General features: G+C 34.8%; 1 protein-coding gene and 1 pseudogene across 1 annotated transcript; both read right to left on the reverse strand.

Annotated features, from left to right (window-relative positions):
• LOC131597909 (protein NRT1/ PTR FAMILY 4.2-like) overlaps positions 1-11,263 on the reverse strand; it is a 33,137-nt pseudogene extending 21,874 nt beyond the window's left edge.
• A 4,249-nt stretch (positions 11,264-15,512) lies between these two features.
• Positions 15,513-16,155, reverse strand: LOC131595254 (histone H3.3). Its single transcript, XM_058867559.1, has one exon. It carries the CDS (start codon positions 16,080-16,082, stop codon positions 15,672-15,674), a length of 411 nt encoding a protein of 136 aa, XP_058723542.1. The 5' UTR covers positions 16,083-16,155; the 3' UTR covers positions 15,513-15,671.
• Between the last annotated feature and the right edge of the window lie 1,267 nt (positions 16,156-17,422).

Genomic DNA, 17,422 nt, shown 5'->3' on the forward strand with positions numbered 1-17,422 from the left:
CCCTTGAGTAGAAGTCGAATTTGCCGCTCCTGATCCTGAACATTGTGGGGGATCTTGATCACCCCCAGCACTCGTCGTAACGACCATTTTCCTGTTGTACCTTCGTTTGGGAATCGGTTGTGCACTGTTCTTTAATTTACCGTTCCTAAGGTTCATACAAGATCTTGATATTGTCTAGACAAAAATAAAGCAATTGATTAAAACAATCTGCTTGACACTGTCCCACTGGGCGTGCCAATTTGTTTACGGTGATTTCCGGTAAACAACCGCTAGTCTTCCAAACTATAATAAATATGATTTGGTTACTCGCAGGATCGACTAGATTGATCCTAGGACACATAGTCAAGAAGATTGTCATCAACGTTTATTCGAACCATATTCATTATTTGTCTTCTTCAATAAGCGTTGTTCAATTAAAGAACAAATAGTCTTGACAATCACTTTGTTATATATAAATGTGACTTCAACGAAAAGATAAGTAACATAGCATAGAAAATTAAAAGGACTATTGAAACGTAAAGAATCTTAAACTGCAGAAATGTAAAAGACTTTGAAAGTAAATAACATGAAAGTAATTCGAAAGTAAATGATATTAAAGTAAAGATACAGAAATGTAAATGGCAAGAAGTAAACGAAATGCAGTAATTCTGGAAGATATTTAAAAACAAAAGATAATACACATGTATTAAAATGGTGGTGTCATACGTACATTTTCTCAGCGAACTCTTTCTCTTAACGCTTGATACTTGAGTAAATATGTGAGTGATTTGTACAAAATGAACACACAGAATCCTAACATTAAGACTCCTATTTATACTAGTTTCGACCTTAACGGTCCTATACTAATCTGCTGCCACGTTTCTCATAAGAACTTCTAGCGATGCCATCTGTTACTTGGACAGTTACGAAACCGTCTTCGAATTTCAAATCTTCCCGCCTGAGTCTGTCTTCGACGCGTGGCAGTGTATTAAACAAACACGCTAAGTAGTAATACTTGAATATATTTATAAATTTGTCTAAGTCCCCGAAGACACATACTTTTCACCAGCTTTCAGTATTCATCATCTTCATAGCGAACTTAGAAATCTTTACTCTCGAAGCATGACCATCAGTAGCCATTCTTTTATTTTTTAAGGGATGGCCATCAGTAACCATCTTTCCTTCGATTTTCTACTTCTTCGAAGGATAAATACTACAAAACGAAATCTTCAGCTAACACTTTGACTGTTGATTTTTCACTCTAACTGCTACGTCAATACCTGAACAGTCAGTTGACAGCCAAACTGTTGGCAATACAATTCTCAGTGTTTTGTACCATCAATCAAATCAATCTTTCACAATTCAAAATTCCAAGATTTTTGTTCTAGAAGTCTTCTAAATATCACGCGATTAGCAGAGACTCAACACTGCACAAAAATCAGGTACGCTTAACTGTCTCCTACATAAACAGTCCCTGACTAGGGTTTTCTTGTTTTTACAGGAGAAACAAGCTTTTGAGACCTCAAATGGATTTCATGCACATCCATATATCTCAAAGTACCATCATAAAAATTTTCAAACTTCAATTCACTCAGACGCACCGTCAGCAGCTCAAACAGTCAACAGACGACCCGTTTGACCAAAAAAGTCAACAGACAGTCAAAAATGAATTTTTTTGTCAAAGTCCATATTTTGTCAAAGGATTCATCATTTGATCATTGGATGATCATAATTCATCAAGGAAAGATCAAAAATCAACAAAACCCCAAGATTCAAAATTAGGATTTTTGCCTGAAAAGTCAACTCAACTTTGACTGATCATAACTCTCTCATCCTTCATCCAAAAAATTCAAACCAAAGCTCATTTTGAAGGAAATTCAATTATCTTTCAAATGCAATTGATCCCATGTTCATTGCATTCACCATTTGAAAAATATGACCAAAGACATTACAGGTCATTTTCAAAGTCAACAAAAAGACACTTTTTTCAAAAGGACACACAAGGAGCATCAAAAATCATTTTGACATGAGACCAAAGACATTGGTTAGAGGACTCTTTGAGGTTTCCAAAAAGTGCAAGATCTCCTTCATATGACAAAAATTTAGGGATTTACACCTTGTTGAAGTTGGCTAAATTTTGGGAAAATGCATGAAATCAACATTGCTCAAAAATGTATTTTTTCCAAATGGGGCCAAGTTTTCATGATTCAAACATCATTTCCATAATATTATGGGCCTCCCACGACCAAGACAAGGCCCATACCATTTTTATCCATTTTTGGCATAATTTTATCTTATTTTAAGATTAAATTAAAAGGAAAAATGAATGGATAATGGTTAGCTTACAATCTAAGCATGACTCACCCAAGGAATCTCTGATTTTCTGCAGAGAATTGAAGAGCAAGGCAAGAGCATTGAATAGAAGAAGACTTGGTCAACAATTCAAAGGTTTTTAATATAAAAAAATCAAGAATTCCACAAAGGCAACTAAAGGCTTCTTAGCTTCAATTCTAAGCACTTCAATGCCTATATATAGGCTACAATACTTCAGCAATAAAGAGAGAACGAATTCAGAATCAAACTCTTGCTTGTAATACATTTGTAACCTCCTAAAATATTCAAAGAATTTTGAAATTCGAATTCTAAGTTTAAGTTAGTTTCAATACAAAATAAACACTCAAACACGTTCCTTGAACTTCACTGAACCTATCCAGATCATTTGCAAGCTTTGAAACTCATTGAATCAAACACTACAGGTCACGATTTGTCCAAACTAAAACTGACTTGTATCTCATAACACAAGCATATCTAGCACGATGTAGACATATATTTGAACTTGGTGTGGTGTGTAGATCATTTCTGGAACTTTAATTGAGTTTTAGACGCTTACACACGAAGTTACCATTCTAGGGTTCATAATCTCAAAATTAGGGCTTTCTGAAATAGGCAAAATTAGAGGATCTAAGTGGTACCATTGAGTTCGTATGGATCAGACGAGTTGAATGGATAGGTCGCGCCAAATTTATTTTTACGTTTGACCCTATTCGCTATTTTGCAAGTTTAAGCATCATGTATTATAGCGCTTTTTTACAAAAGCGCTGTTATAAGTGTTGTCTGGAGGTTGAAGACGAAGACGTGTCTTCCCCCCATTGGTTCAGACGCGCGCGTGTTTTTTTTGAATTTGACTCTGATTCTGTGCTTTGCAGGTGTAACTTTTACCACGTGCCTCAATGTCTGGACCATCTGATCTCATTTAATGAACCATCCAACGCCTCAGAATGAATCCTCATACCATGGACTCTCAGATTAATCACACATGATCATGTATCCTTTTATTTTCTATTTTATAAACTAATTTTGTACATATTTTGAATAATTTTCTCTCTAAGTTTTAATTATTTGTTTATATATTATAAACTAATTTTGTACATATTTTGAATAATTTTCTCTCTAAGTTTTAATTATTTGTATAATTATTTGCATAATTATGTTTTAATTAGCTTAATCAATTTCAAATCAATTTCAAAAATTCCAAAAAAATTAGTTTTGTTTTAAAATTAATTGACAAATATTTTGTACATATTTTAAACTTAATTTCTAGGTTTAAATCTATTTTCATCTTTTTTCTTCATTTTAATTTAATTAATCATGCATTAATTATAATTAAAATCAATCATAAAAAATCCAAAAATATGTCTTTTATTTTTCTTGCAATTTAAATTCCTAGATAAATGTATAGGATGTCAAAATCATGTAAATAGGCTTAGTTTACATTTCCTGCACAATCGATGTAATAGCGTAGATTTACTTTCCGCACTTTACATTTCCGCATTTTAATTTCCAGCAAATATAAACTGCGTGTATGTCAAAGATAAAATTGAACCGTTAGATCACTAACTTCAAAGATAAAATATCTGAATCCAATCACAATCACACTTGCACCTCTTAAGGTAATCCCTTCTCATTCTTTTCAAAATCAAAAGTCAAAATTCTACTATTTCGAGTACAAAATCGAACCTTTTGTTTGTATCCGGTGAAAGGATAGATTTTTAAAGGAAATAGGATAAAGACCTTACAACTCAGGGTAGACCTCCTAGTTTGCTTGCTCAAATCAAAACAAACAAAATTCTCATACACTGTTGTTTTTCAAAACAAAACTTTCCAAAAAGACAATATTTTGTATACATCCAAACACGGATCATTACAAAGTTAACGTTCTTTTCAAAACATCTTTCGAAAGATAAACAAGCATTTTGTATACATCCGCACAAGGATCATTACAAATTCAATTTACAAAAGTATTTGAAACCACATATGAGCATTCTAAAGCAATTGAAAAGTGATCAAAAAACAAGTGAGCTAAGCAAACTTAAGAGCCCATGGATAACCATGGATACAAAGGGTGCTAACACCTTCCCTTTGTATAACCTACCCCCTTACCCAGAATTTCTTAAAGGTCTTTTTTCTGTTTCTTTTATAAACCTTTCCTTAATTGGATAAAATAAAAGGTCGGTGGCGACTCTGTGAATTTTCAAAAAATGCGAAAGCATAAGCGATAAAAAAGAGCCAGTTCACGTATCTCTCCCGCTCAGAGGTATGGCCCGAAAAAACGGAGGTCCACACAATCCAACCCTTCAAACCTTATGGTTGATGTTGATCTTAACTTCTTCTCTTCCCTATATCTTAAGCTCGGTCAAGTAACCTGATACTTCCAATTTGATCCTTCGGTTACCGTTACTCCTTTAACATAAACCCCCGTTCTTCGAAGCTTTCACTCGACTGAATTCAAATTGCACAATCTTGTGAAAAGCTTCCAAATCAATCATTGATCTTAGAAGAAAACCCCAATGGATTTATCTTGAAACCCCCACATATTTTCCAACCCAATTGATTACACTGAATCCTAATTGGACCTTATTAAACTATCTCAAGATCACACTACAAAAATGATCATGTGTAGTTGTTGTATGTATACATTTAGGGAAGAGTTTCAATAATCAGAAATGATGCATGAATGTGTATGGGGGGTGTGAAAGAACAAAATCGAAAAAATAGGGTTGCAAAATTATAAAACTGGACATTTAGAACAATGGGAGTCGATTTCTAAAGGCAAGAAAATCGACTCATACTGCCTTGGAGTCGAATATATTTTAACAGAATTTTATTTTCAAAAACATCTTCATTGGGAGTCAAGACACAACACTGGGAGTCGATTCCACCGTATTATTTATCAACTCCAAATGCGTGGGAGTCGACCCAAAGCTCGAGAGAGTCGACTCCTTCGTGTTGTGTATAGACTCTAATAGGCTATGTATCAACTCCTTTTGACTAAAGAGTTATTTTTCAAAAATATTCCACTAGGAGTCGACTCCTATCACAGGTGAGTCGACACCAAGCATGATTTTTCACAAAAAAATGCACAATTTTTACATTTTAAACTAGTCTAAAAGCTTATGACTTGATCTAGAAGTGTCATAAGATGAAAATGCAACCTAGGCATAGAGAAATAAGGTCCAATGTACAAATACTACATATTACACTCACATACTCCCTCCTTTTTATGATGGCAAAACATACAACGTATTTATAGTCTCTGATCATATCTCCCCCTAAATATGTGCATCTTCCTTTTAATATTTGCAACAAAACTTCGTTCTTACTTTCATAACTTCTCCCCCTTTGACAATATCAAAAATAGAAAAAGCCACAAAACGTATGAAGCAACATGTAAAACACACAACAAAACTTATACCACTTGAGGCATTACAAAGATAGTTTCAATCAACAATAATAGCACTCACATAGAATGACGTTAAAGTGAAAATGCATGAACATAAATAGAGCGTTCAATTTCGACAAAGGAGTATGAAATTCATTAAAAATTAAGCATATGAAAGTCACAATAGAACAATATAATATCATAAAATAGAAAGCATGATAAAGCAGCATAAGATCATGAAATGAAATGTAAAAGATCTTTTGCGCCGCTACAAAAGTATCACATTTACGTGACACCTCCAGTTGGTGCTTCAGAATGCTGCACACGTATGTGCTCTAGCAAGGTGATTATTTATAGTTACATCACCACAAAACCAATATCAGAAATGTTTTCTATAAGACGTGTCATGATTAGTTCAAAAAATCGGTTACCATTATAACATGCTTAAACATTTATTATGCAGAAAATGATAAATAACATGCTCAACCATTAATAGTATCAAAGATACTTCAAATGTACATATTTTATGTCACGAAATACATATGATGATGAAATACAAATGATTAACACATGAAGTCACTATAATCACATGGATTGAAAACACTCAAAGGTTAATCAATAAAAAATTTGGAAGTGAACATTCATGGGATTGCATCATACATCAATTATATCACATAAACATACAATCAAGTTTCAAGAGACATAGATAGGTCGAGCAAGATATACAAATTTACGAACAAAAATATAAGTGAAATGATATTACCTCATAGGATGAGAAACGAAGGATGCACTCACATGAACTAGAGCTTTTGATCGAAGGTTAATCTATTATAGAGAGGGTGCATGCATCAAGCTATTTAAGAAAATTTTGAGATATCGAGAATGCCCAATTCCTGACGAATTTTGAGAAATGGTTCGGTCGCAAGAGGTTTTGTGAACATATTGGCAAGTTGATTTTTTCTATCAACAAGCTCAAAAATTGCATCCCTTTTTTCAACACTATCGCGTAGGAAATGGTGAAGTATCTTAATATGTTTAGTACCTGATGTAGGAACAAGAATGGTTCTGCATCTGGCCTTAAATTTTGATGATAACCTTACATGTTATCTTAAAGAACAATTGTATAGACTAACGGTTTTCTAGTGTGTGGATTTTGCCTTGCAGGTTCTGACTCTGATAAGAAAGCATGTAACGTCATTAGATCTGAACTCAACACTTTGGAAGAATACTAGTGTTGTGTTACAATGGAAGTCAAGATTCTGGAATAATACTTTTGCAACGGTTCTAAGGAACGTTAGTACAAGAGCTTCTGATCGTGACTTTGCAAGGAAGCTTTGGAGGCCTTCTAAAGCTTTACTTTTGTGTCCCATGTTATGAAGATGCTGAAGACGAGGTTCTGCTCAACAAGTTTTGAAGATCTGAAGACATCGCTTCTAAAGACTAAGTGCTGAAGACTTTGAAGACAAGGTTCTGCTGAACAGGTTCTGAAGACTCAAAGACTTAGGTTCTAAAGACTCAAGTTCTAATCATCTATAACATGCTTCAATCAACATACAATTAAAAGCCTTTGAAGACTTAGAATATCAAGGACGACTTGCGAGTGATAGTGAGCATAAGAGTACTAACGTAAACTGTGACATCTACTCTTATAGGGTGGCGTAAGGATAGTCCAACTTGTACTCGTTATCTATCATTCTCATCATGATCGTTGGGGACTTTACGGTTGTACTTTGTATTTCCTATTATACCCTCTAACGGATCTATCCTTCTCTATAAAGGAAGCCATTAGAAGAATTTGAAATCAATGAATCAGTTCTACAAAACTACATTAAAGCGCTGCACAAACTCTGTCAGAGAAATTCTTTGTATAGTTTTGTATTTTTAGTAAGGAGCTTTTGTTCGTATCTTGCTTATCAACACTTTTGTGTTGTTGTAATAAAACATTGTGTAATCTACTTATTAGAATCATTTTTGTAATACACACTTGTGGTTGCAGTCATAGTGATTTCACGATAAGGATCAACTGAACTTGTTGGGGTTATTAGCAAGATTGATCATTAGCTTATTGTGGTTATTTCCTTGAGAGACTGGTGTTAGTTAGGAGTCTTAAGAGGATAGTGGTTCCGGTCACTGTGGTTATCTATAATCAATTTGGTTATAGTGGATTAAGTCCTTATTGAGAAGACAAAATCACCTTGATGGGTGGACAGGAGTAACTTTGTTAACAGTGAACCAAGATAAAAATAATTGCGTTCATCTATTCTTATTTACTTGTTAACCTCTTATTTTGTGTTGCGAAAATATCATATTTGGTGCAACCTAATTCAAACCCCATATTTCTTGTGTTTTTCGCACCTTCAATTATATCAAAATAATTACTTATATGGATTGTAAAATATTAATAATAATAATTTTTAAAAAAAAACTCAGACTTCAGAGGCAGAAATAGAGCCTGATTTTATCATACAATGCTTACTAATCAGTCGCAAACTCAGTCACAGTGAGAAGAGAAATTAATTTCAAATCAGTTACAAAAACGGTCTCTGAAATCGGTCTCTGATTTTGGCCTCTAAATTCGGTCACAAACGATCAGTCTGTGAGATGGTCGTTACGAACTGGTGACCAGGTTTTTCACTACTGCAAAATATTGGTCGCATATTTAGTCACTAATGAATATAGTGACCGATTTTTCAAATTTTTGGTCATTACTTTTGTCACTAAAAGAGAATTTTTCTAATAATGGGTGAATAAGTGGAAAAATGTGTGGGTAAGGGTGTCATATGATCAGTGGCTCTATAATCTAGTATCCAATGTTGTTTAAAGGGTATCTGAAGCATTAAGTCCAAACAAAAAAATTGAGATTTTCCAAGAGAAAAAGGAAGGCTAAATTACAATTTTGGCCCCTCAGTTGTACCTCATTCACGAATTAGTCCCCCTATTTTAAACTCAAACAGTTTTGGTCCCCCTCTCACGTTTTTTCATAAAACATCGATGAAATGTTGGTTTCTTAACTTATATTTTTATCTATACATTTCCACATTAGACTTTTATACGATGATTTGTCTTGTTTTAAAAGAAATTAGTCACTTAAAAGAATAAAAACACTGTTTATTTTAAGTGCAAAAATATGAGATGGGGACCAAAACAATTTAAAATAGGGGGATCAATTCCGAGAATTAGATAAAATAGGGGGATCAAAATAGTAATTAATCCAAAAATGAAATAGAGTGTACCTGAATGTGTTATAGAATAAGTACTTATTGTAACACCCGTATTACGATTTATTACTTAATTTGGATTATTTTAGTATTTAGCGAGTTTTGGCGTATTTTGAGCGACAGAGTCAGTATTTTTACGGGATAGCAGGTCGAGAGTTAATCGTGAATTTTAATATTTTTAGTATTAAAAATATTAGTAGATTAATATTTGGCATTTGAGGGAATATTCCGAGTAATTGAAATTAACCCGAGTAATTGAGACATAGACAAAAAGGGAGTATACTGTGATGATTTGAATGAATTTGGGATTTTGATCGATGAATATTTCTGTGAGGTGAATGAATTGATGATGTGGTGGTGTTAAATTCTGAAATAGAAATTGTTAAAGAGAAATCATTTATGGATGGAATATTGAGATCAGAATGTAAAATAAGTCTGGGAAGAGGAAGAAAGAGCTAAGGGGCGGGGGGCATATACCATGGGACGGGTGTCCCTTAAATGAAAGTTGGGGAAGACCGCACATTGGTGGTGGAGAGGGCGGGCGCCCTTAGTGGATTAGGGAGCCCCTTAGTGGGACGGTTGGATACCAGGTGGGGACAGGTGCCTCAAGGATACTTTTAATGATTTAATTAGGTACTTGTCTTATTATCTTATTGTTAGTATAATTTAGTACCACTTAGAGATAAAATTGCAGACTTAAACGAATTGCCACTGATTCAATTAGTACCAACGGGAACAAGTGGCAATAGTTCACTAAAAATTTAGTAGCAGATAAACGACCAGTAATTAAGGAAATAGAAGTAGATTAGGAGACAGACTGGTAGTATTTAGCAGAATAAGTTCAAAGTGACAGTATCAACTCCTTGGCATATCAGTAGCAGAAAATGGAATAAATAACAAACAAGAATAATGTAATCGAGTAGAATCAATTAGGCGTGTCCAGAATGATTCGGTATCCCTATTTTGTGACGTTTTTGCGATGTTGGGATGTAATGAATATTGTGAAATATTGCGAGTTTTGTGAATTGCAGAAAAATAAAGTGACGGTAATGATCAATAATTATTGATAACCTTTTGGTGATATAGGCGAATGCCTCTGTGACGATATTTGGTGATGTGCTTGGGATTGTTGCATTTCATGTGTGTCGCATGATTTGCATATTTTGTGACGGTTTGTATTTGGCAAATAGTGACGAAGGCTTATGCCTGTTGGAATGCCTCTATTTATTGGCCATTGGAGATGGGGGCTGAAGCCCTGGGTACCACATGCATTTGCATTTGTCGTGTCTCATTCATCTAAATTGTTGTGACGTTGTGTGAATTTGATTTGTAAACCATTTTGGCGGAAAATGTGAATTGAAATATATTGTGACTTGAACCGTAAATATACTAATTATCATAACTTCATTTATATTGTTTGATATCTCACCCTTTAATTGTTTTTGCAGTTGCCTTTATACTTGTAACGTGCAGGTGATGCAAGTGAGTGAAGAATTAGCCGCCATGAGTCGAGTATGTTGTCGCTCTGATACGTAACACTCGGGGGGGGGGCGGGAAATGCTTGTTTTATCTTGTCATTTGTTTGCTGAATTTTTAGTGAAGTTTTGCTTTTGGTTTGTAACTCAAAATTATTTTGCGAAGATGCTATGATGATTTAACTAAACTTTTAGAAGTTTGTGAATTCCACTGTGAGATTAAATATTATTTGACTACGTGATTTTAAAGATTGAATTAATTATTATAATTGTCTGTTTTGATTACATGTGTTATGTATCTATGTGAAGGTGTGTAAGCTGTATATGATTTTAAATGACAAAATGTGATATCTCATATGAATGTTTGAAATTTTATACTCTGATGTATGAATAAATATTGGGGGGTAGAAATGGGGTGTTACACTTATTGGTTTCTCTAACTTACTATAATTTATCTCCCCTCGGAGTCCAATCTTAAACTGGTTAATCTTCCAACGTTCATCCGGGGCATAGAGAGCTTGGTTAGAATACGTCGCCATATCTTCAAACCTTGCCGCAAATTCAGCCACAGTCATGGAACCTTGGCGCAACATTTGAAATTCTAGTTCCTTTTGAGCCCTCATGCTATCTGGGAAGTACTTTTCCAATACTGCTGCCTTAAAGTGCTCCCACGTCTTATCAATTCCTAAAGTAGTCATCCTGGCGGAAGCACTCGTCCACCACTGAGCGGCTGGTCCTCGCAACATCTGTGTAGCACAAACCACCTTGTTTTCCTCTGAACACGGTGTCACCTCAAAGGTCCTTTCAATACTGGTGAGCCAATCATGAGCTTTGAGTGGGTCCAGATCACCATGGAACTTGGGAGGGTTCATACGGTAAAACTCTCAGAAACCCCTACTTCCATCATTCTGTTGGGGAGGTGGGTGGGTACCCTGCATCTGCTGCACCATGTGTGCCATAAACTCCTGTTGTTGTTGCTGCATCTGCAATTGATGTTGTTGTTGCATTTGCATCAATTGTACCCATTGATTACCACCGACTCCTCCTTCAGGATTCTCATTCTGATTCTGGGCAGCATTAGTTCTCGGCCTTCCCCTCCTCCTTGGTTGCTCAGCCATGAAGTCTCCTATCACATACATAGACATCGAGTTGATCAGGCTCAATACTAGGTAATATGACAGAATCCATATAGCAGCAACATACACAAATATGGAAAAGCTAAATTATTGATGTTCCATGGCTGGGTCGAGAATCGACCTGCTCTGATACCAACTGTAATAACCATGCAAAACATATGTCTAGAATAATGTATTACATAGCCACAAGATGATACTGAAACATTCAATACGCCTAAACGGCCATAAGTTATGTATTCATTACAACACTAGTAAAGTCAAAATACATAAGCATAGATAGCTACAAAACAAAAGATCCACAACGAAAGCATCATGAAACATCTATCACGTCCATCATCATACCGCTTTACCTTTTCCCTTATCCTGAGAAGAAGCACCTGCAAAAAAATAATTGGAATGGGATGAGATACTAATCTCAGTGGGTTTCCCTACCTTAGGGTCCACTCAGCTCTACAAGGTTCTAAGCCAAAAGTTATGATGAGAATTCTATTTTCATCCGATTCCGAAGTACCTTTACTTCAAACTTGCAAAGAAATTCTTATCTCAATTTTAAGTTAAGTAGTTAGTATGGACTATAGAGAACCATGGGATCGACATTGAATCAATATTATGATCCAACTCCTCCAATTTCCCGGGCCCGAGTCTCACATAGACATTCACCCGAATGGAAACGACAAAAGGAGAAGGTGAGGTACACATCCTCGGGAGTTCATCCCCGAAGAATAGCTCCTGAACTATGGAGCCGACCCATTCCCGAGACCAAAGCCCGAGAATGCCTGCAATATATGTGACACAGGGGCATCCTTGGAATTTCTTCACAAGAAGTAGCCAACATATATGTAACGTGCCTACTCGCAGTTACTGTCCTTTTGTCTGTCCTCTAACCCCTCGCCCATAAACACCACACTATTAATCAAAAGGAAATTAGGAAGTAGCCACCATGGGAAAAGGGGAAAAGCTGGCCAACTTCCTCTCATTACTCTTGCTTATGCATCTAAAGGTTCATTTACCAAGTTTGTATTTCATTAAATAAGATACATAGACACACACACATGGATTTAATTAATAATTAAGAGTTTTATATAGATGTGGAATCTTAGGAATATCATAGCCCTTTCCAATAGCTTTCCAATGCCTCCGACGGTGCTTAATTCTGAGTTACTGAACTCTAGTTATGGTCAAAACAATAAAAGGGAAATTTACTGTCAGGTGCAATCGATTTACACTATGGTGCAATCGATTGCTCGCTGAACCAGAAGCGAAAATCCCAAATTTTAAACAGTGCAATCGATTTACATAATAGTGCAATCGATTGCTTACTGAACCAGAAGCAAAATTCACATATTTTGAGCAGAGCAATCAATTTACACTGTAATGCAATCGATTGCTTACTGAACCAGAGCCAAAAATACCATTTTCCTGCATTTTATCAGTTCTAAAACATTTCTTCTCAAACCAAACAGACCCACACATGGTAGAGACATGCTTAACACAATTTCACGATTACACACATAAGGATTCAACATGCATGTTCATGTAATCAATGATCAAGTAAATTCATGCTTCACACTAACATACAACATAAAATCATCAATTCAAATAAGAGCATCCAATCAATTATCAAAAACCCCAACCCTTATTCATGTGAATCCTAACCCTCTACCCAAGAATCTACCTAGAAACCCACCTTAAAAAAAAGTAGTTGAAGGATAGAGGCTGGTCTGATGCTAAGAATGATGGTGATAATGCATGCAAGGGACTTTGGAAGTCCTCCTCCTCTCTTTTCCTCCTCTTGTCTGCCTCTCCCTTCTTCTCTCCACTTGCTCTTGTTTTTTTACAGAATTTGTTCTAATTGTGGGAAGGAAAAATGGGAAAAGAAAAGAATGAGTTAGAGTGTACAATAGGTCTATATAGTCCACAAGTGAAAAGACTAATTTGCCCTCCACTTAAACTTCATTCCAATCATCCTCATCTAATTACTAATCATCATAATCATGCCTAATTACTAATATTATTATAATTAGTGGTGATTAATAATTAGGGATGTTACATTCTCCCCCCCTTAGAATAAATTCGTCCGCGAATTTTAAACTTACCAGAACAAGTGAGGGTACGAAGCCCGCATCTCGGATTCCAACTCCCAAGTAGCCTCGTCCAGACTTGAATTCTCCCAATGAACTTTCACCATTGGTATCTCTTTACTTCGCAACTTCTTACTTGAATATTCCAATATACGATTTGGATGCGGTTGGAAAGAAAGATCCGCTTCTACTTCAACTGTATCAGGAAGGACTGGATGGAAAGGGTCGGGAATAAACTTCCTAAGCTGAGATACATGGAATACATCATGGAGATCGGAAAGAGATGGTGGTAAGGCTAATCGGTAAGCCACCTCTCCTATCCGTTCGATGATTTGGTAAGGTCCCACAAATCTCGGACTTAGTTTCCTTGACTTAAATGGGGTCTTCGGGTTCAGCCGAGGGGTAACTTTCAAAAACACATCTCACATTTTCGATTTCATTAAGGTTAAGTTCCATCTTTTTTCTATATTATTTCGATTAACACATCCAATCATATGTGTATGTCATTCCTTTCTTGATAAGTCTCCTTTAAAGTTAGCAATTGAGAGAGAAAATTGACAATCGGAGATGACTGTGCTTTGAGGGTCTTTTAACGGTGAAATTTTAGTGCCTGTCCGATTTTTTCAAGGCCTTGAAAGTGGTGTGGGTTGTGAGATTAAAAAATGGATAGGGATAGATGCAATTGTATGAATGGTAAACATGGGTGAACTTTACATAGGATTTGTTAAAGGTGAGTGCAATGAAGGCAACAACAAATACAACGGTTAGGATTTTGAAAAAAGAATCCCAATTAAGGTGGTTAGAGTTTTGATTAAAGAAACACAATTAAGACGATTAGGAGTTTGAAAAAAACCACAATTAAGACAACTAGAATTTAAAAAAAAAAAAACACATTTAAAACAACTAGAAATTATTTTTTTAAAGAAAAAACCGTAATTAAGGTGGTTAAGATATGTTGTGTGAAAGTGAAACTCTTTCAAACAATAGCTATTATGTTAAGTCTGAATATTTTTTGTTATCGGTGAATATACAAACAATAATCCTTTTAAAAAGAGTATTTTGATCTAATAAACCTTACTAAAGACCTAAATATAAAATATTAATAATACTAAAATTAACTATTTACAACAATCTCCAATAAATTTTTAGAAAATTAACTATTTACAATAATCTCCAAAAATATTATAAATTTGTTCAGAAGTTATTTTAAATTTTGAATACTAGAGTAGTCCTTAAGTCTCTCCAATGTTAAATTGTATTTTACACAATTTGTTTAGAGAGATTAGTTGATGAGTATCCGTGTAAGTTTTTTTCCTTAACTCACACACGGACCATTCATAAATATCAATTTTTATTTAATTAAAATAAAATTAAAAAATTTAATAAAAATTTAATATTAGTATAAATTTAATAGTCACAATTAACTAATATTATAAAATTTTTTTTTCAAATTAATATTAGAATCTACTATTTTTAACAACTTTTTAACTAGTGATTTTTAAATTTAAAAAAATCTTACATTTGAGAAGTTAGTTATTTTTGGGCCTAATTCAAATGTGCACACGTTAGTTAACATCTACGGTAGCCAGCATTTCTATACCCTTGATAATAAAGTTCAAACTAAAATTTAAGATAGACCATCTATTTTGGATTTTCCTCGATCACCCACCAAAAAACCCAAATTCAAAAGAACCACCGTCACCTTCAACCCTGGCGAGGGAATATAAAGACGGCGGCGATCATGCTTTGGAACATAGAAGGGTGCCCAGAATGAAAATAGCATAGTGATTCAAAGAAATTTAATCAAAGAGAAAAACTCATAAAGGGGCATTCAAATCAAAATGCGAAGAGAAAGAAAAAAGCAATTGAGTCAATAATCGAATGCTACACAACCGAGATTTCAATTTGTCAATAAAAAAACTAATCATCATTCAAATTATGCCTTATACAAAAGATTATCATAATGTCTTAATAATCAATAACTAACTACACGGAATGCATAAAAGAAACTTGAATTGAAATAAAACCCTAATTCATTCCCCAAATTCTAATAATCTATAACCCTAAGCACGTTCACCACGAATACGGCGTGCCAGTTGAATATCCTTGGGCATAATGGTAACCCTCTTAGCATGAATTGCGCACAAATTGGTATCCTCAAACAAACCAACAAGATAAGCTTCTGCTGCTTCCTGAAGTGCAAGAACAGCATGGCTCTGGAATCTCAGATCGGTCTTGAAATCTTGAGCAATCTCACGTACAAGACGCTGGAATGGAAGTTTACGGATCAAAAGTTCAGTGCTCTTCTGGTATTTACGAATCTCACGAAGAGCGACGGTTCCAGGGCGATAACGATGAGGCTTCTTCACTCCACCGGTTGTAGGTGCAGATTTTCTGGCAGCCTTGGTGGCGAGTTGCTTCCTTGGTGCCTTGCCGCCGGTGGATTTGCGAGCGGTTTGCTTTGTACGAGCCATTGATGATTTAGGGTTGCGAGAGCGAAGGAAGAGAGAAAATGCAAAGAAAATAGTACTTAGGTTTGGGAATGGAAGCAAGCCTTTTATATATGATGATTAAGTCGGTTTAATTGGGTTTTTTTTAATTGAGTAAGGTTAATCACGATCCGTGTGCTTCTTTCTTATTGGCTGTTATTATAACCAAAAAGACAATTTTAATTTTAACCTTCCGTTTTAAAACCAACAGTCGAAATCCATAACAATCTAGAGATTAATTATCGAGATTGTTATTTTTTTTTTTTTTTGAGAATATCTACAAGAGCCATGGGTTATTTATTTTGAGTGTATATTTTTGTCGTATCTTTTTTATTGAATGATTCAATTCCTAAGTTAATTTTTGTTTAGGTCATGAGTTTGTAATGCAATCACTATTATTTTAGTTAATTTAAAAATCACAAATAATATTATCAAAACTTTATATAAGTTTAAAAGATATGTAAATATGACTGTCACAATTAAAAAATAAATTTTTAGAATCAAACTTTGGTGTTCAAGTTTCAATGGGAAGCTATTAAAGAGTGGAGTGGGCAAAGCAACGATGAACCTCGAACCACTATATATCTTGTTCTCTCTCTCTCTCTCTCTCTCTCTCTCTCTCTCTCTCTCTCTCTCTCTCTCTCTCTCTCTCTCTCTCTCTCTCTCTCTCTCTCTCTCTCTCTCACTTTTGCTTTAATTTTTCATAGAATATCGCATGCTTAGATTTTCAATTCTTGGCGTAGTTTATCGTTTATTCTATTGGTAGCAATTTATTACATAAGGTTAGGTTTTGTTAGAATTTGTGCCTAATCGAGCTTTAATGGTGATTAAATTATGAGAAATTGTTGAGGTTAGAATTTATTGATTTTGAATCGTTGTATAAACACGCCTCGTGGAATATACAAGTGAATCATTTGATTACCTTTAGTATGTCATCGTAAAACCATCTTTGTTATTTGTGAGTTGATTAGGTGTTAACATGATCAAGTTCCAATAAAATTATAATCTTCAAATTTTCGCTTTAAAACTTTTGCACACACTTTTGAAAAACATCTAATAATCCATTTTGGAGAATCGATAGAATTTTAATATGGTTTTTTAAAGGGTTCATTCACCCCCCCCCCCCCCCCCCGCCCCTAGACCGTTTCATTACTCCATATTTTCACCCAACAATGTTCACATTTGTGATGAAGACTTCACGGGTAGGTGAAGCGTGTTCAAAGCTTAGTTAGTTTGATAGAGGGTAAAGTGTTTTTTTGGTAAAGTTTCTGGTAAACTTCCTAAGGACAACTAGAAGATGTAAATATTTATATTGTGATAGAAAA

This window comes from Vicia villosa, linkage group LG4 (genome assembly GCF_029867415.1).
Source record: "Vicia villosa cultivar HV-30 ecotype Madison, WI linkage group LG4, Vvil1.0, whole genome shotgun sequence".
NCBI lineage: Eukaryota > Viridiplantae > Streptophyta > Magnoliopsida > Fabales > Fabaceae > Vicia > Vicia villosa.

What these genes read in the sequence shown, in the direction of transcription:
- LOC131595254 (XM_058867559.1), bottom strand. Translation starts at nt 16,082, where the DNA reads ATGGCTCGTACAAAGCAAACCGCTCGCAAATCCACCGGCGGCAAGGCA.